This window comes from Pezoporus occidentalis, unplaced genomic scaffold, assembly GCF_034315485.1.
Source record: "Pezoporus occidentalis ecotype Australia unplaced genomic scaffold, CSIRO_AGI_Poc_V1 ctg93, whole genome shotgun sequence".
Taxonomy (NCBI): Eukaryota; Metazoa; Chordata; class Aves; order Psittaciformes; family Psittacidae; genus Pezoporus; species Pezoporus occidentalis.
In genome coordinates, this window is record NW_026916294.1 from 395,613 (window position 1) to 419,698 (window position 24,086).

At 38.7% G+C, this 24,086-nt stretch overlaps 1 protein-coding gene across 4 annotated transcripts in view; it reads right to left on the reverse strand.

Moving 5' to 3' along the window:
• USH2A (usherin) overlaps window positions 1–23,833 on the reverse strand; it is a 372,227-nt gene extending 348,394 nt beyond the window's left edge. For 3 of the 4 annotated variants that reach the window (XM_062605798.1, XM_062605802.1, XM_062605801.1), the window contains exons 1-3: window positions 23,054–23,348; window positions 21,998–22,677; window positions 16,582–16,747 (exon numbers count right to left, since the gene is read on the reverse strand). In XM_062605798.1, the coding sequence (XP_062461782.1) occupies window positions 16,582–16,747; window positions 21,998–22,518 (687 nt within the window). In that variant the 5' untranslated portion in view covers window positions 22,519–22,677; window positions 23,054–23,348. The other variant, XM_062605800.1, reaches the window with a different exon arrangement.
• Window positions 23,834–24,086: the final 253 nt, after the last annotated feature.

Consider the following 24,086-nt stretch of genomic DNA (forward strand, 5'->3'; position numbering starts at 1 on the left):
TGGTCACTGATGACAACAGATGAGGGGAGACAATAGATGGAAGGAGGGGATTAGTGATTCTGCTTTAATGGTCTAATCAGAAACTTGAGCATAAAAATTCTGTTCACCTTCAACCTGTCTAAATAAACTCTTTTTGGGTACTTATATAAAGATATACGGCATATTCGACCACGGGGGTAAATGCAGGTTCATATCTCTACACTGTGAAAGCAGGTGTGAAACAGAAGCAGAACAGTTAATAAAAGATCCAGTAAAGGGGTCTTGAATATCAAAGAGATGAGATGCACATAGGTATGCATTTCAGTATTTCCTTGCATAATTGCAAACCTTGCTGAAGCTGCAGTTACAAAGGCTTCCACAGATCTTTAATATTTTGTAAGTGAATTTCAGTGAAGAGGAAAGGTCAGTGAAACGGACTTAAGCAACAGAAAGCTGATGAATGGAATTTTTGCAGGAAAAAAATAGGATAAAGTTTACTTTCAGATGTGATTTAAGCAAAGCTAGCACCCCAACTCCACAGTGCTGCATTTTACATGTTTTTAAAAAGCTGTGTGTGTATGTAGCCCTAAACTGATGCAGCAGAAACGGCAGACAACTTTCTGCCGCAATTCAACACCTTCCCTCACCGAATAAACTGCAGAATTTACCCATCCTGAAAATCCATCTCAAAGGCTCCTTTATTAATCTCCCCAGTTCTACTTTATTCATCTTATTTTGCATTATTCTACTAATTTTTATTCTTCCTCTTTAGTCTACTACATTCAGCTTTAGGAGAACCACACAAAATTGCATTGAATACAGGTGGGAGCAGATTCCATGCCTCCAAGGACTATTTTTCTCAAACACTAATACAAAGAGGGAACAAAAATGGTTTATCCCAATCTCCTTACCTCTCCAAAGCCTTCAGGTAATCTCTCTGTCAGCCACCTGCTATACAGGTGCAGTAGCTTCCACACTTAACCTCTGTAGATTCATCAAGACTCCACTCCATACTCAACCACCTCATACTCCACACATTACGCAGCATCGATACACAGCCTGCTCGTACAGTCTTATATTACTTATCTCTCCTTACACCATACCACATGTAGCCTAACCTAAATTTACAACCTTAGCTGAATGGATAATTCAGGAATAAGCACTAGCATACATTTCTGTAGTATAAGTACATTTTGACAGTGATGGCAGTATTGCTAGGGATGCTTGGGCAGGTGTCTTACATACATCAAAATCTCCTGTGCTCACTCTTTATTATTTTCCCCCAGAGACAAAGCTTACACCCCTAAGATAAATAGAGCTCATTTGTAGTCTTTTGCTCTTTGCATTTTAATGGTTTTTATTTGGAGGGAAAATTGAGACAACACAGAGGAAACTTGGCAGATCTAAAGCTTGGCAAGAGATAATGAATTTATGTAGCAAACATGTGAGAACAAGAATATGTCAGGAAGAATTTGTCTGGGATCTTGTTCTCAAACAGACGAAAAAGATGCTAATAACAATGTTAATAGGGACAGGGGGAATGAGGGGAGTGGAAATTGAAAAATAATATCCACGAGGATAAGCCAGCTCAGATAATTTATCTGCATTAACACATGACAGACAAATGGCAGCTTCTATACCAGTAAAAGAACAGCCTGATGGTTTGCCAGTGAGCTTGGTGCTGCTTCAGCCAGAACCCTGTCTTGGTTTCAAATGCATTTCTCTTTCTTACCAAGTATAGGAGAAAAGGAGTACTACCTTATAGAGCCATTACAGGTATTTAAAATCGTCCACGTCAGATTGTTTGCCCATTATCTTATAACAAACGCAGGAGATGCTCACACAATAAAATTTATTTTACCTGCTATTTTTAAATGATGTTATTCACATGTCTAAATTCCATATTCAAATCCTATACTACATTTACAAAAAATTATTTAAGCTATAAGAAATGTGCACCTCTTAGCAAACAGTTACTCACCCCTCTGTATCCCAAGCCTTTGAAGCAACTTGGCTGCAGGCTTGAAGGAAAAGAGCACAAGAAGATAGAGGCAAACTGCAACCCTTGCATCTCTTCAGGTTTCAGTATGATGCTTTTCATGTACCTTTGGTACCTCAGGCCTCATTTTACAGCAATAAAACAGAGAGGGCCTGGGGCCATTCATTGCAACCACTGATTTAAGTAACAGTATGGTCAGGGATTTCATTAAGATGATTTTAAGAAAGAAAGTGTTGAAGTTAGTATTCATAGTTAGGGAAGTTCCTTTATTTCCAAGCATTCTGTCATTTTTAGAAGGAAGTTGTGACAACATGGTTCTAGGCTGAGATTCATTATCTAACCATAGCCAACAATAAAATCAATCTGCCCTCTTACCAGAGCATGCCAGTCTAGCTAAAATACCCAACCAAAAATGTTTTCATTTATCAAGTATTTTATTTTTCGCTCATTTATATCAAAATTCAAGGATGCTGCACTCCTACTCTTCCCTGAAAGAAGTAAAAACTCAAAAATCCATCTTTTATCATCTCTTTAAACTCTATAGGAAAATCGCCTTTGGCCTTTAAAACCAGGAACTGAAGTTCTGAGTGGAAACAGTATATGCACAAGCTATTTGTTGCTAAATTACTGAGTTTCTCTTCAAAATAAGGATGCTGCTTTAAGCTGACTAGGAGCCTGCACAAGGAAATGGCGTGAAATAATTTGAAAGTTTAATTCTTCTTCAGTATGCTCCAAATAAAGTTTCGATATATGTAAATTCACCATAAGCAGGATCAGCTAACCTCATCAACAAATAACTGTATTGCAACCCCAGACTATTGTAGGACCATTACAAAAGGCCTTGAAAAATGCCTTTCTTTACAAGATTTACAGGGGATACACACATACATTTGATGATACCATGCACAATCTTGTTGCAGAATCCAGAGAATTTTAACTTTCTCTAATATAACAGGGTAAGAATATCTGTGTTGAATATATTCCTGCTGGCCAGCAAACTAGTAGACTAGCAGGAAAACATTCCAAAAGGAATAATACTTTTTCATCATTGGTTTTATCCTCTACTTTTTCCTTTTACACTTGCTAGACTTTGACAGATGCTTTTCCAAGAGTTCCTAATAAAAGAAAATCCTCAATTAGACAGCTTTTGAAATTAAAACTGCCTAAATAGGAAAAAAAAAAAACCACCATTCTTTAAATACTGAAATTGACTCCTCACAACATTCTGTCCAAAGATAACAAGTGGACTGACTAGTACTTCAGCTTTGAATTTATTTAAATGTAGACATACACATGCAGTATTAGGAAGGCAAAAACAGGATATGAAATAAACATAAGGCATCAGCCCTAAGCTCACTGTCAAGAGTATACCAAAGCTTCTAACCACAGAGTTCAGCTGAAGGTAACTATCTGTCAAATGTAATCTGTGCAAGTGAATATGCTTAAGCTGGTGCTATGAATCAACCAGAATAGCTTTGGTCTTATTGACATTCAATTGCAAGAAGTTGCAGCTCATACAGTCCAATAGACATCTGACAACACCATGAGTGCTTCACTGACAGAAAGCTTTAAATATAGATGCAACTATCATCACAATACACATGGAACTTAACTTCATGATCCCTCATACCATCTGCAGAAACTGGTCAACAGCTGGATGGCATAAGACCACACGGTCATCCTCTCTGCCTACTGCCAGTTTCTGCAGTTAACAAATCACTGTGACTTAAAAAAAAAAAAAGAAACAGAGAGAACAGAGATTGACTGACAGAAAAAGACCACTCGATCTTTCATCACTGTCCCATTAAATCTCTCTCTGAAATCCACTTATACCATTATCATCTCTGTTCTCCTTTTAAAAATAAAATGCCAGATCAAAATGTGTTTAAACTGTTTGCCTTAGTTAAGGGCCAGATCTTCAGCTACTATAAACTGCCTTCAGCTTCAGCAATGGCACTTCACACCTGCCAAGGCCAAGACCTCAAATATGTTACCTATACGTTCATCCTTACAGCTGATCTTTATGCCTTGAAACAAGATGTCTCAATTGTGCGTATGTGGGATGCTGGACATGTGTCTTGCACATTGGGTACCAAAATAAGAGCCGATTTGTGTTCTAACTTTCACAAAAGAAAGGAACAGAACCTACAACCACTTATGTGCTTGTTCGACCCTTTCTTCTGAGAACTCCTGCCATTTCAACGGTAAATGCTCCAGCACAGCACAGTGTCTTTTTCAAAATACTTTCATTTAGCCCCATTGTCTACATGAGTTGTTATATACCCACTTGCCTGCCCTCTTCAGCTCCTGCTGCCTCACTCTGTCCCTCACCATCATCCCAGAGCCACAAACAGATAAAGGAAGCTGGCAAAGAGGAAATATGTCAACTACATTCAGCTTGCAATTGTGTTTATGGGAAGCACAGTGTAAGTGGTTGGGGGCAGGGGGAAAGGGGAGAAACACATACACACGTTATGAGCACTCTGAACAGCTATGGCCATGCTCTGAAAAAGCTAGTGTACAAAAGACAGACCTGAGGAAGAAACCTCATCAGGGGACCACAGAGACAGAACTGTCTTAAAACACAAGGGCTGGAGAGGATAAAGGGACAGTAGAAGAAATGGCAAAGAACAGTGAAGGGGAATGAAAAAGCATAAGGTCAGGAGGGGCAAGATGTCTCTTTGCCTTTCCTTTTTTTTGCCTCAGGCCCATATCAGCCTTTCCTTTTCTTGACTTAACTGGGATGAATTTTAATTGCAGCATCTCTACGTGTTTTATACACTATGTACTCTCTACTTGTGTGGAGTGGATTTCCATTCATCACAGGATTGCAGGCAAAAATCCCAGGAGAATTTTGCTTTCCTTCAAAGTTAACTTTACTAAAATCAATAACTTTACTGCTTCTTCCATCTAGCACATACCCTTACTCCACAACCATTTCAAATTTCATCATTTTATGATCATTTGATTTTTAACTTATTTCCGTATACAGATATATATTTGCAATCTTTCCACGATAACAGTGACAATATTCATATACTGTTTCAATAACAGTATAAAAGCAACAACTTTACAGCGACAGTGGAAACATGCTTTCATTTGTAGTTTTAACACAGTCAATATCCTCACTGATCTCTAACACTCTTCCTACTGTCTCCTCCTCAATTCCTCAAAATTCAAAGTTCTGGTTTTCTCAGGGAACCTTATTTTATGTCTTAAAGATTTTTATTGCTTGAGCTTTTTTTCTGACCACCTGCAAGTCTAGTGCAACAGCCAAGAATCACAACCACGCTAAATTGTCCTCACCTTGTATGCAAACCACTAAACTTAACTTAGGTAAAAAAAAAAAGAAGGAAAAGAAAAAATAGGGGGCAGGAGAGCAGGAGTGTTTCCTACTCCAGATTGAGTATCATCCCTCAGCAATATTGTTACATCTCTTCCAGCTTTATATCAGCTCTCCCTTCTCTAAAACTGTGTATCTTGGCATTTTAAATCCCCCTTCATTTTCCTTCTTGTCCCTTTTATTCCAATAATATTTTTCTTATCCTTGAAAACATGTCACTCCAATTCAGCAGTCTTATTACATATGCTCCTAGCATTTGTATATAAGATACTTAGCTTTTCCCTTTGACCTCCTTTACCTTTCTTTTCCACAATCTCCTACAACATTAATCCCTTCTCAGCAGGAAATGGTTTCCCTTCAATCCGAGTCTATTTGTCCATAGATCCACTAGTTCAGCTTGACTTCCCTAAAGGACAACATAAATCTAAAAAAATAAAAAAAGAGTAGGGGGGAAGGAACCCTGGAGTGCTCCTGAAGCAGTTAACTCTGCTCAAGAACAAGCCACATATTAATATGAATTTGACAGTGAAATCAGAAAGCAAGTGGAATGCAGGCCAATGCACAAGGTAGTTTACAAGCTTGAGAAAAACTAATAGTTATTTCATGAATGAAGCTGCTTTGATGCAAAGATGCAAGTAACAGCAAGCAGAAAGATCCAAAATAGGAATGTTAATTTTTTGGACAGAGGGGCAGGGGTAGTTTTTAGCACAGTGTTAAAAACTGAGTGCTGTAACCCACACTGTCAATTATCTGATAAACCAGGCCAACAAAGAAAGATCAATGCAAAAAGAGGGAGGTTTTGAAATGGTCTGTATTCCTAAAGAATTAGTACTTTTAAAAGTTAACATGGTTTCCAAAATAAACAGTTGAATCAGAGATTTAGTGATCCTTCATGTTACAGAACATGCATTCCAATTACTGATGGGCTATTTTGATTTGAGCTTTTGTTGGTGAGCACCTCACCAGTATTTCAGTAATATCAAATAATACTAAACTGATTAACTACAGCTCTGCCACTTTCTATCCTAAGCAGCACTGTATCAATGAAAAATATTTTTTATTGCTTGTGTCAGTGGAGCTCTATCAGTCTGATGCCTCAGGATAGGGCAAACATCTGGGCAGGGGACTGGCAGAACCTGAGAGCTCAAAATTGCAAATACAGGTTCTGATAAAAAATGAAGTAATTAACAAAACAGCTTTGCTCTATTTTAATCAATCTCTGTTCTTTTTACATGGAAAGCTTTTCACAAGTGATCTTTGTGCTGCAAGTTCCAAACAACAAAATAGAAGAGGAACCTAGTCATCAGATCTTAAAATACATGGAGAACAACTGCTTTCTTGCTTGCTGCATGATGACTCTCTTTTCCCCAAGTCACAGAACAGATCAGATCCAAGATCTGATGACTGCTATGGTAACATGAAAGGAGACAAGTATTAAGGATTCAACAAGCTGCTTTATACAGACAAGAGGTATGTGCATAAGGCACAAGTAAGTAACAACATGAAAAACAGAATTATCTACTATCAAGACTCAAGCAGGCCACCTAAAGAAGCTTAGAGAGATGAAAGACTTTCTCTGTTGACCACTCCTGACTCCAAGAACCACAAAAGTCCCATGGGACATGGTCAACAAGCTAGAAAGACAAGGGAGTAGAGAGGATAAATCTTCAGGGTAAGAAATTCAGTGGAAAGAAATAGAAGCTTGCTGCTCTGAAATGTCGGATTCAGACCAATATTGATAGTCTGATCTATGCTGCCACTGAATATCACATGCTGATTTGCCTACAGGTGCAACAATGAACCTCGCATACAAGGTCACCTACAGTCACAGTCAATAGCAAGGGTACCCCTAAATACCACTGGAAAGGAGAGAGCAGAGGCTCAAGAGAAAAATATTTTGGCTGTAATTCAGGAAGCAGAAGGTCAAAGCCAGTGCCAGTTTTTGAAATGCTACCAGTACCAGCAAGGGTCAAACAAGCAATGCTGCATAATTCTGCACCCAACTGAAGAAACAGCATGTGGAAAAATAGGCCAATTCAGAACAGAGACAACTATCTGAATAGATATATATCTAAATAATAAATTATATATATATAAATTATATATAAATAGATTTATAAATAAATTATAAAAAATAATAAAATACATCAAATATACGATGTATTGCATATTACAATTGTCACTAGAAGTTTGATTCATGGATATTGTCAATAAAAAAGTTACAGTATGCTTAGGAAGTCTCAAAGTTATTTCCTAACTAAACACACACACACAATTCTAAAGTAGCACATACAATTGTTCATCTCTACTCATTTTTATTTAAAAAATAAAAATTCAATTAAAAAAAAACACCACGAAAAATGCACCAAATGCCAAAAATACAACCATCAGAACTGCAGGATATTCAAACATTTGAGACTAGGAGAAAGAAAGAAAGCAAATAATTTTTAACATTGTGCTTCAATTATTAAAAATACAATTTAATTTACTACCACATATTTTTGTGTAAGGAAGCAAACTGCTTGTAAAACAAATTGAAACTTGATAGATTTCAAATCTCACCTGAAACTCTCCAGACAAATCAAGCACAGCTTCTGCAAACCATTCCATACTACCTCCTCCCAACACTGGTCATACAAACAATTCCATTCTTACCATATATATTATAGAGTCTGGGCAATCTTCAGTGGGATTTGTGTTTGCAATTGAAAAAAACATTCACAATTTCCTGAAGTTTAGTGAAGATGGCACAGACAAAACCTGTATTTTTGGCATTCTCTGAAATTAAAATCTTGGCCCAAATGAAGTTCCTTGTCTTGTGTTCCCAGGCAGCTAAATCTCCAAATATGCAAGACCTTGCCTGAACTCATATTCGGGGAAAAAAAGAAAAAGGAAGTAATTTAAGAGATAGTACAATTGAAGAGAAGATAAAGGCATCTAGGACATACCCCATTTTCCCAGGAAGCTGAAGTCATAACAACAAAGAGCTTTTAAATCAACACAGTTGACATCCTAATACCTATGAGCCAGAAGAAGAGGCAAGTTACTAGTATCAAACTACTCAAAGTTCAGCAGCAGTATCTCAAAGGCTTGCAACCAGAGCAGATTAAATGATGAAGCAGTTGCCAAAAGAGCTATGCCCACTGTTTCTCCAAACACTTCTCTAAACAGACATTCAGATACATTACAGACTGTAACATGTGTTTTATTTCTGCTGTTAGGCGCATAAGCACCAACCATATGGACAGGCTGCATCCTCCTAAATATTTTCAACACACTATTGTAATTAGTAGACAAGAAGCTCTAAACATTTAGAATTAATGCAAGCTCTCCCCTCCCTTCCTGAGACTGACAAAACTACTAAGTGATTACTTCAAACAGTGATTTAAATTAAAATGCTTCCTTGCTTTCTCATGTTCTTACTAAACTCAGGGAATATACAGTTTAAAACATCTCATATTTAATAATACACAGAGTGTGTAGAAGAAATGTTTTCTTCTCTGGTTTTAAGTCTCAGGTTCTTTGCTTTTAATACAAACCTAAAACTATTGAAAAACTTGTGCACAAAATAAAACGATTTTACAAATTGGAAAGGACAAGTTTTCTCTTGATAGTCAAACAGTTATGATGTAAAGCGGTCTCATTAAATCATAAGTACTTTAACCTTTTCTTGAAAGAACTGGAAGATTTAAAGATTTATAAAGAAATTTTGCCTGAACTAGGAAATTACTCATATTTGACATGTATTGAAATGATAATGCTGATTTCAATAGGCACTCTAAGAGCATTTTCCTCCCAGGAGAGTAATTCAGTCATGGTTACCTCTCTGCATCTAGATTTTAAACATACTTTCTAAAGCTTTTAATGTGCTATAGTCTGCCAAAACATGGCAGAGTTACATAGATATGATCAGGCAAAATAAAGGCCAGTACAAAAAATTACTTTTATAATTAGAGACACTAAATATGAAACAAAAACATCAATCTGACATGTTCCCAAAGAACCTCCTGTTTCAGCAGCCTTGGCTGTATCTGAAAATTCAGGTTTAAATTCCACTCTTCTTAACTGGTTAAAGAAATTCTGAAGTATCAAAGGGAAAGTGAGAGACCCTTAACAGTGATTCTGAAAAAGGAAACACATAATGATGCCGCTGTTACTAAGTGGTGCAAATCTGATATTATATCCTTATGCAGGCACAATTGGCCTTAATCATGCATTGCTATGCTCTCAAAACCACCAGTTTTTGACAGTTTTCCTGAGGTTCAGTGCATATCAGATTCTTTTAAGGCTATATAGCCTTTACTCCATTCTGAACCTCCAATCAGAGTTTTTGCTAATATATAGCTAAGAATATGCAGTGATAAATAGCCATAAATCAAGATCAGACACACAGAAGGACCCTAAAACTTTCAAAAATCTGAAGGACTTGATCCTCACCAACTAAAATCAACTAGAACAGCGGCAGTAACTTCAAGGAAGCAGTATCCACAATTTATGGCCTTAAGGAAACCCCAAAAACAAAACACAAACCATTTGAAAATGAAAATATAAGTTCAGTTGCAAATCATAAGCAGTGGAAAATAAAGGCAGACAAGACCTGGAGAAAAAAAAAGAGCCATACTGATCAGAGAGAACAAAAAAAATGGTTAAAATTCACTTTTGTTTCAAATCCACTTTAATGTACCTTAGCAGAACTTTTCGACGATGATGTTTCTCAAATGTTTATTTGGTATAAAGAACAAATGGCTAGCCAACAGCTATCTGCATATTAAGAAGGCTGCATAAACTATTAAAAAGTATGAAGCTACTCTTAGACTGATGCCATCTAGGCTCAAGTATTTTTTTCCAAGTACATTCCAAGACTATTAGCGACTTACATCCAACATCCTGCTGGCAGCAGTGGTTACAGTAACACTGCAGGAAAAGGGAAGGAAAAGAAAAAACCACAGCTCATCAACATAACCGATATGAATTCTCATCTTCTTTTGGGATGCACGTTATCTTTTTTATGAAAGTTACTGAATTAATATTTAAAACCACCAAAAAAAACCCCACCATTTTCTTATGCCCACTATTCTGATCAGAATGCTTTTTCAGAAACACTGCTGCAATAGAACAGACTCATTTTCCAACTTAAACAGGCCTATTGTCTGCCTGCTGTTTACCTCCAACAGATTTAGAGAAGAAAACTGTGACTTCCCGCTCATCACTACAGTCAATTCCTAACAGAAGGTTCTCCAAATCATCTTCCATAAGGCCTCCATAAAGCCTTTCATTGTCTTTATAGACTTTGTATCACATTACTTAAAAGTGAATGATGGAAGTTTTACCTGACATTTTGCATGAAACTTCACCTGAGTCTGGAGCAGCATCGATGATGCTTTTCTCTCACTATTGGGAATGCCTCTTCTGATACATTTCCCCAACACATGCCTTTTTTTGTAGCCACATCATGCTAGTAACTCAGCATCACCAGCTGGGACTACTACTTCAGCAGTTTTCTAATGATTAACTACTTAGCAAGACATTTTGGGAGGGATTTCAAGTTCATTACCTTGCATTTTGTAATACCAAATTTCATTTCATGCCAGTCACCCTAGTCCTTTTGGTCATGCCATTCTTCCTGTATGATATCTTTCTGCTCCTCCTCCTGATACCTCTCCACATTATGCTACCAGCTACTACACCCTTAATATTTCTGCCAAGATCATTAATGAAAATATAACACAAGGCTGGTCCAAAGACTAATTCCCAAGGAATTCAACTGCTTTTTTGCCTGCCCCCTTCTCAGGATTCTGTCAGTTCCTTTGAGCAGTATCTCTTGCCAACCCTCCCCAGGAGCATAACCTTTGACTCTACAACTTCCATGGATTGTCACATCAGTGCTAAACTGGACTCCAGGTAGAAGAAATCTGATACATTTACTTTGTCTGAAAATCAGTTCTTTAATTAAAAAAAAAAAAAGCTAAGAGGTTAGACAGTGATGAGCCATCCCTAGTAAATCCACGCTGCATTTTATCCCCCTTTTCACTTAGCACCACATCTTTATTCCTTCAGAGATCTTTTTCAAATCCTCATATGCCACTGTGTCAAGAAAAATAGGCCTGCATTGCCAAGATCATTTTTCCTTCCTCTTTGTACAGGCTCTGGCTGGGATGGAGTTAAATTTCTTCACAACCCCCTGTATGATGTTGCATTCTGAATTTGTATTCTCACTTCTGCTATTGCTATTCTCTCTCTGGGCAAGGGGGACCCGGCTGCCTGGCTGATGGCCAGCATCAATCCATGACATTCAATGTAAGCATCATAGGTCTGCCCCTGACCTGGGAGATTTGCATAAAATATCTCATTGTCAAAGGATTTTATGTACCAGTTCTTTCAGAATTTTTTGCACAAAGACTATCTGGTTGCATCAGCATGTACACAATAAGCTTGCACATTCATGTTTCTACCCCTTTATGTGCACTTCTATTTCCATACATTTCTGTTACCTGGCTTGGTTTTGCCCTGTGGCTGTTATCACTATTGAAAACAAAGTGTATATTTTGGGGACCTTACTCAAATCATCCTTAATCTCAAGCACAACTTCACTGTACCCAAGTCTTGCCTTCTTACACAAAAAAAAAAGTAAGAAGTTTTTACTATTTGACAGTCATTACTATGGCTAATTCAGCTTGGCATCTTTCCAGCTTTATTTCTGTTCGTGTATAGCATTCTCTGTGAATTTGTCTCCCTATTCCCCAGTGCCTGCAGACTCTGCCATCTCTAACTGCAAAGGCACTTATTCTGAGTGAATAAGCCTGGGCAACACATCTCCAATTTTTTCCTTTAAGGGCACAGATTCCTCTTAATTCTGTTATTTTTAAAAACCTCAGATCTTTTTCCCATTCAATCTCTGGGCTCTGCAGTTCACCTTTTTTAATAAAAATAGGTCCATCTGTTTGTTCTTTCTAAACCTCCCCCCCCCACATCTGGCTTTAGTTATAAATACTCAACACTGACACCCACATCTCTAATAATGCCCTCACCACTTGACAAAACTGATTTCCAGAATTTCTGCTATAGTAACTACTTGATGAAGAAATTTTTCATGCAGAACATACAGGAATGTTTGGGCCCTGTTAGTAGAACTTTAATTTCCCAGCTATGAACTGGAGAATAAGTCTCTCCAATGACGCTGTTCTTAGTAGTAGTTCTCTAACAAATTACACATCTAAATCCAAACCCAAGGATTTAAATTCCTAGATTACCACAGTAGATTCAATTTACTAGCCTTCTCTTCCCCTAGATTTTATTTCAAAGAAATTATTTTCAATTTGTGCCATCCTTTCCCTCTCTCTTATCATTTAATTGCTATTTGGTGCTATTCCACCATTTAGCATTCATTTCTGTCATTCCTGAATATGCCCTTACACCCAAATTCCAAACGTATCTGCCACCCGACCATATTTCTGCTCTCTCTAAATTTAGTTTCACATCTGCAACAAATACTTCACACTCCTTTGTCATGGCGCCTGTTGCCTTGCATTTTGCACAGATATTTCAGTCTCACTTACTAACCACAGGAACTCTTATTTGAGGCTCACAGCTCTTACTGACTGTTTGGCTTTAGAGACCTTTGGTCCTCATCAGTCTCATATTAGGCATAACTGTGTTCAGAGATACATTTGGACCCTAGCTCCTTGCTAGAGCTCACTCATGGTCAGCTACATCCCTCACTCACACACTCTTCACAAACTACAACCAACCTGCTGAAAAACAAACTCAAAAATTCACCCATCTGCCATGAACATTTATCAAACCCAAATCCCACAGTCTTCCCCTGGATGTTATGCCTGTCCCCAGCTCAGTGCACAAATTCACGTGTCTCAGCTCCCAGTTCTTTGGTTGCAGCCACTGGATGTGCCAGCCAGCTCTCCCCATCCATCACACAACCACAATTACAAACACGATGCAAAAATTCTCTGTGAGCCAACCAACAAGTAATGCCTTTTCCTCAGGGGCAGGACCCATTACACACCCCTGTTTGCTACCTGTGTTAGTAAGTGCCAGCATTCAGAAAAAAAGCCCTTCTGTCCTGAATCAGACTCACTCCAAATTAGACATATCTGCAATTTGGTCTGCAGTCACTGCGTAAAACAAGGCATCATGCCAAAAGCTTTTCGTCCTCCCTGTTGACCAAACATGCAATATTGTGCATGGCTTTGAAAAGCACTTTCCAATATGCTGTGGAGAACATCTGGTCAAATTTATATCCAGTACAATTTACAAGAAAACTATTTTGACCCACTGTTGTCAGCAGCATTTTCTACACAGATCTAAAAGGCCACAGAATGTAAGAGATAGGCTATAGTGTTAAGAAGGGTGTACAAGAACCAAATATGCTTCACCTGCCAGAAAAGTGATGCATATTGAAAGCCAGGGATATTAATTGCAGTGTTTAATGCTTCCAGTTTAAATTTTGGGGAAACCAAACCAACTGCCACTAGGTAGATGCTCACACCTCTGGCACAAAGTTAAAACATGTTCATAATAAACAAGACACGTTATCACGCACATCTTCAGTTACCACCAGTATCTGAATTGTATTACCTAAAAGCTGTAAAAGTACATACTTAAAAATAATCTGAATAGCTTGTGCCTACTATGCTTCATACAGAAGAGGATTTCTGTTTAGCATAGCAGCATTGCATCCCACCCCTCTCCCTCTTCAATTCACAGATGAGGTTTTTAGGGGTGCTACAACTCCAAATATGTCAATGCAGCTATTTGCTCCTTTTTATTTGTTTTTAATTACACTTTTTGCACATATATAAGTTCTGCTACATGCACAAAAATATACTCATTCCACATTTACAGCTGCCTTGTTAGGAACAGTACCTAGATGCCTCATAAAAGAGCACCAACAAACACCATTTTTGGACTAGAAGAAAATTATACCAAGCAAGCTGTTAAACAAGTCTGAACAGATTGATTAATTTATTTTTATGTCAGGTCACATGACTCTGGCTAAATCCCAGATAAAAAGAATGCCAAAAAATGTTCCAAATTATCCAAAGTACCTAAAAAGGTGCTGATTCTGCTGTTAGTTTAGTTAAACCTAATAGCTTGTGGCTAAACATCACAGCCACATACATGACATCTCACATTCAACAATAATTCCCTTTCTGGTTTTGTAGAAGAAGGTTATATAGCAACTACACTGATAACACCATATCTACTTCAAACCAGTATGGCTGTAGGGTGACTGCAAACTTTCCTAACTTAGTGCCCACGGAGCTCAGTCCTATGGCTTGTCTTTGCTAGGAAATAAAGGTTATGCCTACAACAGTGACACAGAACTGAGATTGCTAATCCTTTACAGTTCTCAGAAGCAGTTTTTCCTGAACAGAACAGCATGGAAGTCTATGTGGTCTGACTTATTTGGAAAAGCTCGAAGCAGTAGTAGGTCATTATTGCATTCAGCCCCCCTCTGTTGTCTCTACTCCAGGTAGCCCATCTACAGCCCAGGGAAGGGTCTCTCCTCTGCACGCCCATGCCTAGAAAACTACATAGCTCTTTATCTTCAGAAGATGAAGCTGATTTTCATCAGCTTAAGGAAACACCTGTATTCAAATATATGTATCATCATGAGATATAAATATCTATGATCATCAAATATTATTAATAGCCGAAGACACAAACAGTACCATATGAATATTACTTCTGCATGGTGTTTCTCATTTTCCATTTTTCTCTCCATTCATTGAAAAAAATGCTTTTGGACTACTGCTCAAAATAAAGGAGAGAAAAATAACAAAAACCGACACCACACAAAACCCCAAACACCAAAAAGCCCCTAAACCCTTTGCCTAAAGTCTCATAGCCAGCCCTAGTGCTAAATGGATCATGCTGCAGCCACTGCAATCCTTAATAATAGTTAAAAGTTGAATCCTACAAATACCACAAACCACAGAAAGTAAGGTTCTACGCTAAGATAGGAAACCTAGGAAAGGTATTAAGCCTGCAGTCCCTGCAAGGGTCTAGAAGCTACACTTCTTCACTCCAGCTATACACTGAACAAATTCCACCACAGAAACAAATTCTACAGAGTGCTTGACTGTTCTTTGTAATACAATTCAAGATACTGGTGCGTATTTAAATCCAGCCCTTTCACTCTTCACTTAGCTATCCCAGGCTTTAGCAGTTTCTGAGGCTAGTACAAAATGCAGCTGACAACAACAGCAGCAATATAGCACCCTTGGAGTGTTTGAAGTGTAAAGTTCATTAGTTCTAACTTAAGGTCACTCTTGTAATCCAACAGCCAAATTCTTATTTGCACTACCATGCTGTTATCCTGGAAAAAAAAAGAAAACTGAAAAAAAATCAAGATGTCAGCTTCAATACTTCTTACAAGTGACAAGATCAGCACTAAAAACCCAAATCACAGTCAATACCTTTTAGCAAGTTTCAAGAAAGCAGCAAAACTATGCTTGATTGTGCTGTAAACCAAATGAAATTTAATAGAATGGATAAAGGAAATGAAGGAAGGAGGAAGATAAACATTTCAATACCTGATAATTATGGTTTATAATTATTAGTTGAACTTGGCTTACAAATAGAATTTACTAGAGTGCCTCTTGGGAATTACAAGACATGCAAATAACTGAATTTTAATTTCCTCTGTGTTTGTTTACTGATTTTTTGTACATACAGTTTAAATTTTAACAAACTCAATTTTGATTTATCCTCAGTGGATATTTGTACACTTATTAAAAAGTTATGTCAATAGAAGACTTTTAGAACACAAGCACTGTATTTTAACAATTCTGAATCAGATGTTTAAAGTAAGAGAAAATAGCTCTAACTTCCTCACTTGCTTGATCCTGCACAATCATACACTTTTACTTACATGCACTCCTCTGTAAGACAAGTACATTAAAATGTACAGATAAGGATGATATCCCTTTTTTAAGGAAATAATCTCAGAGACCAAATACTGGTAATGTTAGAAATAGGTAGCTTTTCTTCACCTCAAATGCTTGTGTTCTAAAGAGTGAGAATTTTCAGTCTCATTTGTTCAGAAGACTGTGTACAGCATTTATTTTCAGTGCTAAATTATCAATGGCCTCAAAATGAGTTCCCAAACCAAGATACTTATCTCCAAGACTCAAGAGTTCTCATTTACATCCCCCAATTTACCTTTTTATATTTATACAGCTATAGCACTCACACAAATGTTGTATTTCAACAAATATTAAATGGTTTTTATTTTACTCACCTGTACACTAAGATGAATCCATTTCTTCACAAGAATTCTCCCCAGTGTCATTACTTTTATTGGTGGCTGCAAACCATTTACTGTGCGATAATAAAACATGGCCTCTTTCTCAGAGATTGTGAGTTTGAACACAGTCTGCCCATCAATAGCCTTTTCTATTACACACCTTTGGAAATAACCAAGAAAAATAACATAAGGTCAGAGGAACACACATATACACATTCTTGCCAAGGTGCTATCCTGTAAAGTGATGTTAACCAGAACGTATTAAAATAAGCATTAAAAATACAGCTCTTGAGAAGATGCTCAATGACAGTGAAAGTCACAGGATGTACCAAGTGTAAAAGAACTTTAACAAAGATATTTTCTCTGTCTTAATCTGAGATTTATTTTTATTTGGTTTTATATTTAGTGTATGCAACCCCAGTTCACCTGGGGGTGAAAGAGGGGTCCACTTCGGCTCCTTTCTTTAGGGTTCAATGATGGAAACCACAGTGGCTGGCCAGCACTGCACAGGTCTCTGCTGTGCTTTTCATACAAAGCTGTGCAATGCAGTACATTCTGTGGAGACACTTCATTTGTTTTTTACATGTTCTGGAAATAAGTGCTCCATCTTTCCACCAAATCTGCCCAGGTAAGGCAGCAGCTTCCCCTACACTCTCCCTTTGACAAAGTCTTTCTCTAACCTAAGAAAACCAGAGCAAGAGGCTTGTTAGTTTGGTTTTTTCTCTCTCTCTCCCTCTCTCTCTCTCACACACACACACACACACACACAAAGATTTCACATCAATACCAAATACATTGCTAACATGTAAGGTACAAAGAATACCATGCATAGCAACCCAACACTGCATATCTAGCTGATTAAATATTTTTGCCAATCCAATCAGCATGATGTCAAGGGTCCTGAGAAAGCATAGGCTATATATGCTTGTGAAACAGTGATCTATTTTATTAAGGTCATCATCAGTACAACAAAAATTATTAAGTTCTGCATTCCCAATTCAGCTGCTTGAGAAACCCAGTCCTCAATTACTGACCCATGAAAAGTCAAATATCTTAACAGTTACACCAGACTAAATTAGTGCACTGTCACAAGAGAGCAGCATATGAAATTTGCATGAGACCAAGATTTACTTAGATATATTCCAGAAGAACAAAACACTTATCTAGAGATGAGCATCTTCACTTACTATGTATTTATAAAATTATCAAAAAGGCTGTTCTTTGATACTGCCATTATTCCCTAATTCACCCTTAAATGCAAGAGAAAAATTCATTCATCTTAACTGTTACCATTTCAGTCTTCTGATATGTTGACAACAAAACAACTTGCAGACCTCTGTTTTCCAAGCCTTACTAAAACCATGCTTCTTCACATATTGTCAACTGGCCTTTTCAACATTTTGTTTGGTTGTAAACATGGTAGTTTTGCTAGATAATAAATGTGAGAGAAGGCTCAGCTAAGTAGCAAAATATTTAGGAACTGGATTTACCCAGTTCCTGGATAAACAATAATTGGATAATCCAGGTTTTTGTTTATTTTGGTTATCTAAAACAAGCATCCTCACATTGTTTTTATCCCCAAAGGTGTCATGACTTTAAGGGAAGTGACCTTGATGTACATCACTTTGAAAACTGGAAAGAACAAATGTGAACCGTGACTTGCTACTAAAAGAAAAAAAAAAAAAAACAAGAGGCAGAAAACAGAGAAGGGAAGGTGCGGGGAGGAAAAGAAAAAGAAAAACCCCAAACTAGTGCTAACATAGGTGAAATGGACATAAGAGTTACTTGTGACTGAGTACAATATTCCATTCCAGCCCTGATTTTAGAGAGAAACTACAGTTCTTTGTGAAGTCCAGCTTCTGGGAACCTGCAGCCCCACAGAACCAATCCCTTACTACATAATGGTGGGTTTGGAGGAAGGAGAAACATACAGTACAAATCGCTTGGTCAACTTTCAGAGAGAAAAATAGCCTAGAGAATCTAACATGGCTGCACTGGTAATCCCAATACAATAACTGGACCACTTGCAAATGAGAACATCTGCGTGGGTTCAAAAGCAGACCTACACTATCTTAAGGAAAATCCCCGTTTCAGTCTAATTCCTAATGTAGTACATCTAACTAAAGTAATAGGACATGACTTTAGTCCTTTAGATGAAATTAACAAAATTACATCTACTGCCCACTTCACAGTCAGGCCATTCCCCTGACCCTTCTGCTTGCAAAAGGCCCCAGCTCATTTCTGGTCATCTAACTCCCAGTTAACCCAGTTCACACTAAATTGGTATAAACTACCCGTAATGATTACTCATATGTGCTAAACTTCTACTCATATTCTTCTCCTATTTCATTGTAAAGGGTTATCATCATATACCATTTCCTATATTGTGCTAAGGCTTACTTACAGGCCACACACAGGCTTACAGAATGCATTTATATTAACTGATAAGTACGTGCAGTGAAAAAGGAAGCATGAGGAAAGAATAAAATTCAGGGACAAGAGCTCTGCTTTTTTATCACACTTACTGCCTAAAGGGCAAGTAAATTTAAACACTGGAGTACAAATGTCAGTGGTTTCTCGCCATTCTCTTTGCTTTTCTTCAGTATTTCCAGTATGCAGCGACTTGAAAGCATACCTACAAATATCTACACTATACATCTTAGAAGAACATTAGGACTGCAACATGACCTGACTTTACTCTCTCTTTGTATGAAAGTGCATTAATTCCCAGGTTCACATAAGAAACCTCAGTCTATGAAATTGATGAAGAAAATTCTTGGTGCCTTTAATTATCCACATATCTTTGTTTCCCCAGAATGTCATGGTCTTTAAAGGGCCTTCAGACTTTGGATCCTCACATCAGTATCTCTCACTTCAGTCAGCACAGTAGCTTCTTGCAAAAAAGAAAAAACCAAAACGCTGTTCTCTTACATGAGCACATGCCTAACAGAAATGTCACAGTCTTTACAACGGCACAATGGGATACTATAGAGCAACATTTTTCCTCAATGCTCTCTAGCACCCAGACCATGTAACATTCAGCACGAAGAAACATTACTATAGCATGTCCAAAAACTATGGATCTGCTGTATTTGGTTCAAGAGCACTCTGCAGTAAGCAAAATACCTTGTTAAACTTACAAATATTCTACTGGTCATGTGAACAGCTGGTTCTGGTTCACTTTCCTAGTGCTTTGGTGGCAGCACAAAGACTTTGTTAGAATGAGTCCAAGCTCCCTGAATTCCCTCTGCTGTGATAATGGGGTTTAAAAGGTCTCAGAAATGATACTAACAGAGACAATTCCCCATCAGAAAGTGCAAAGTGTAGGACATCAGGTAAGTCAAACTCCTTTTGCCAACCTGAAGAACTCACTAAACCAGTATAATAAAAGGAAAGACATCTTAGTTTGCTGTTAAACCGTTTCTCTTTTGTAGGATGTCTTCCAAATCAAGCTTCAATGACTATTCATGCACAATTACCGTTTCACCAACACTGGAGCTCTGTACTCCTTTCATGAAGAAACAAAAATTAACATGCTTCTTTCTGTGAACAGAGTGTGGACAGTGGCATATCATCTTGACCACTGGAATAACTGTTGTCCAAGTTCAGTTTTTCAGGACCAGGTTCTACGATTGTCATTTCTACCATTGTCATTTCATACATGTTGAGTAGCAGCAAACTCACAAGGAAGAATTAAGTGGTCTATTATAAAAACTGAATAAAAACATTTAGATTTTAAAGTCATCTATAAAACCCACTGAACAGGAATATGTACATTGTGTAATTATTAACACAGTAGCAATTGGAGGCTAATGTTTTACACTAGTCCATGGATAATCAGACATCAGTAGTGGTTTCTGCACAGCCCTTCATCATTTGAAACTAAGAACATACATTCAATTGTTTTAGGCTCCATGCAAGCAAAAGTCTATCCCATTGACAAAAGAGTTTCACATATCTCCTTCAACAAATCACTACAACAGCTTGCTTGGAAATTAGCAGAATATTTCTGCTTCAAGTTAGGCATATGCTCTGCTGAACAAGACTGATACGCTGCACATGTATGGACATGAACTCATGGCATAGACTAGCCCAGGAATGGGCTCCCTGACATTCACGATTCAACCACTCTATAGAAAATGCTGTCTAGAAAAGACACTAGGTCAAAGCTTCAGAGATACCTTTACACATACCTTCAGCTGATCTGATTTAACTTAAGCTCAAACTAAAGACATTTCTGCTATGCAGATGTCATTTATTTCCCTTCCATAACCATAACCAAATCCATACAGCTAGGTGGATTTTATTAATTATCCCTGCCTAAAAAGACTATAATTTTGCATATATCATTATAAATTTAGACACTTCTACTGTTTCTGATGATTTCATACCCCCAGACAACATACTATTCCATGGCAGCAAGCAAAATAAGTATCAAGAATGCGACAACAGAGCATATCATTGCTTTCATTCAAAGAATAAATTATGAGCGTAAGTTCAAAACCTTCTGTTTTTGAAGGAACATACTCTGATGAAACATACTATGTTTTTTGTGTGCTTCACTTTGAAGAGGATCTGCACAATCAGAATAAAAAAGAAGAGGCCCTGCATTTTGTGGCAGATGAAGAGAAGTTCTTTTGCAGGATTTTGCAAGTCTTACATTATAGTAAAGAAGGCACAGTCAAACTGAAGCTTATAAAGCAATATTTGCTGAAAACACGATATGTAGACATAAGAGAGGGAGCATGCTTAGCTACGTCTATTTCATAAACACCTAGTGAAACTTCACTAGCAGCTTGAATACTGGAATCCTTTGTTAAAAGTAGTTAACAGGATCTCTTGTTCAACCAACATACCCCAAATCTTCCAGAAAAGATATGATCACTCTTCATTTTAGAAAAAAAAAATAAAAATAAAAAAAAAAATAAATAAAAAAAAACAGAATAAAGTATATATTAATTGCGGAAGATGTGGGAGGTTTCCTTGTTTGTTTTTAAGAAGTAAGCTTGTGTTGACGGATTCCTAAAGTTTTAGAACCTTTTTTCCATCACGAAAGCAGCAACACCACAAATCCCTAACAACATGTTTTTCCTAGCAGCTTTTAGAAGAAGGAATGAGAGTTAGAAATGCAAATTTAGATTCTTAAGGACAGACATTCACATTATGTATGAATAATCCCCACTGAGAGCAACTGGACTATCATCTGAGTCAATGCCACTTTAACTGACCCTACTTGTCTTGACATTTATGAAGACCCCAAACTAAATACAGCTTTAAAACATCACAGTTTCTCACTGTACCTTTTAAAATTCTAAATATCTTGCTAATAACAACCATGACTACAACAACCGTTGAGCTGGGTTTTTTTTTTAAGAGCACCAGGAAAGTAAACACCTTCAACACTACTTACATTACACCTTCTTGCTCAGGTTTCAACCATACAGTTAACGTAAATGAAGCTGCAAGCCTCAGAGAATGGGGAGTAGAGAAGCAATCCTTCTGATTATGAAAAATAAAGCTGGAAGCGTTGCTGAAGGACCCTGGATGCAAGTCTCTTTTGTCCTCTGTGATACAGGTGCCAAGGCCTTCTGAAAGAAGCAGTTTGTAGGAAGAAGGCGATGACCTGTATGGGCATTCCTGAACACAAAACCTCTGGGTGCAGGACAGAATACTTTCAATAGCTACTGAGCTATGACAAAAAGAACTTCGTTCTGGCAGCCCACAAGTGGCTTCTCTTGGCATGATTGACACGTTCTTGAAAGCTCCCACATTTTCAAGCCTAGGGAAATGTCCCTGAGAGCTGACCAACACAAAGGAGTCATAATAAGTTAAGATTAATATTTCAACAGCATGAAACAAGAAACGACACCTCAAAGAAAGAGCCCAGCAATTCATGTTTACAAAAAAGCTCCTCCTGATTAAAGCATCCATAAATAAATAATGATGTCCATGTCGGTAGCAATGTTCTCAGGTGGTACGCTTTACGAGTTTATGTAGGTTTTCATCTTCAGAACGCTCATGCAAGGACTCAGTCACAAAGGACATCTATGTCTTCTGGTCAGCGAAACACACGTGGGTGACAGCAGGTATCTGCAAACCACACAAGACAGACAGTCCATGGGAGGAACGTGCCCTTTTCCACCAACAAAAGCAATGCCCCACTAGGGCTTGAATCCTGATTCCAAATTTCAGCCAGCACACCTTCGCTGGCTGTGGATAAGACATGTCTCTAAGCAAAGGCGCTGGGACTAGGCCAGCTCGAGCCTGCACATGCTCACACAGCCCAGCCCAGCTTATCCCAGATCCATGGCATCATGAGGCCAACACTCACATCTGCGCGCTAAGGTAACAAGTACAGTGCAAGGCAGCAAACCACAGCATGAAACTTCAACCTCTGAACGGCTTCCCTGACGGTTTCGAGCTAGCTGGTTGAGTCTCACATCTTTTACGAGCCCCCAGCGCTTACCTCTCAGCTTTACACCGCTACCTGGGAGCTGCCCGGCACCATCCCCACCGCGCAATTCCAGGGACACCCCCTGCCCTCCGCTCCCGAGGGGCGACCGGGAAAAACGGCCGAGCCCCTAGCCATGTACCTATCGTCCCCCTACCCCACTGCCCACCGCACCAAGCGGCTCCTTCCAGCCCTCGGCAAAGCCGATTAAAACCACGTTCCCCATCTGCTTACTAATAGCGAAAGCCTGCGCCGGGGCTGACCGGCAGGGCCGGCGGGCGAACAGCGCGATGGTAGCCGATAAAGAAGTTCATTTACCGTCATGTACTCCGCCTGCTAGAGGAGCGTAGAGAGTGGCCCGGTGCCCAGCGGTGCCCAGCGGTGCCCAGCGGTGCCCAGCGGTGCCCAGCGGACACTCCGCCCGCTAACGCCGCGGCCCGGGCCCTACCGGCCCCCGCCCTCCCGCCGCGGTTTAAAGCGGCAGCAGCAGCCGGCTCCTTCCCTCCTCCCCCGGGCCCGGCTTAGTTTTACACGCACCCAGAAGGGCGGCCCGCGGCATGAAATATTTAAACCGGCTTCGGGCAGCAGGAGCGGCGGTGTCGTTTTGGGGGTGCGAAACCTCCACCAGCCTGGCCCGGTGAAGTCCTTGAAGCAAGGATTGGTTGTGTGGGGGTCCGGTCTTCCCAGGGTCAGCCTTTTGCCTGGTAGAGAAAGGGGAACCAGTTACTTTTATATGCTGAAACTACGGTGGGAGTTTGAAGTGTGAGACCCAACAGAGAGCTCGAACAAGGGAAGTATCGTGCTACACTTCCTGCAGGGGAAAAAAAAAAAAAAAAAAACAAAAAAAACCAAAACGTTGTCAGGACCTTCATACATTTTTGACATAAACTTCATTTCTCTCTTTGGTACCTTAATGCAAAGCAGGCATAAACAAGCTGCAAAGTTGTCATCAGTGAGCTGAGCCTGAGCTACAATAGGTTGTTTATATGTATTTCTAGACGGAGAAGCACCAATTAATACATCCCCTGAGGATATATAAAGCATCTAT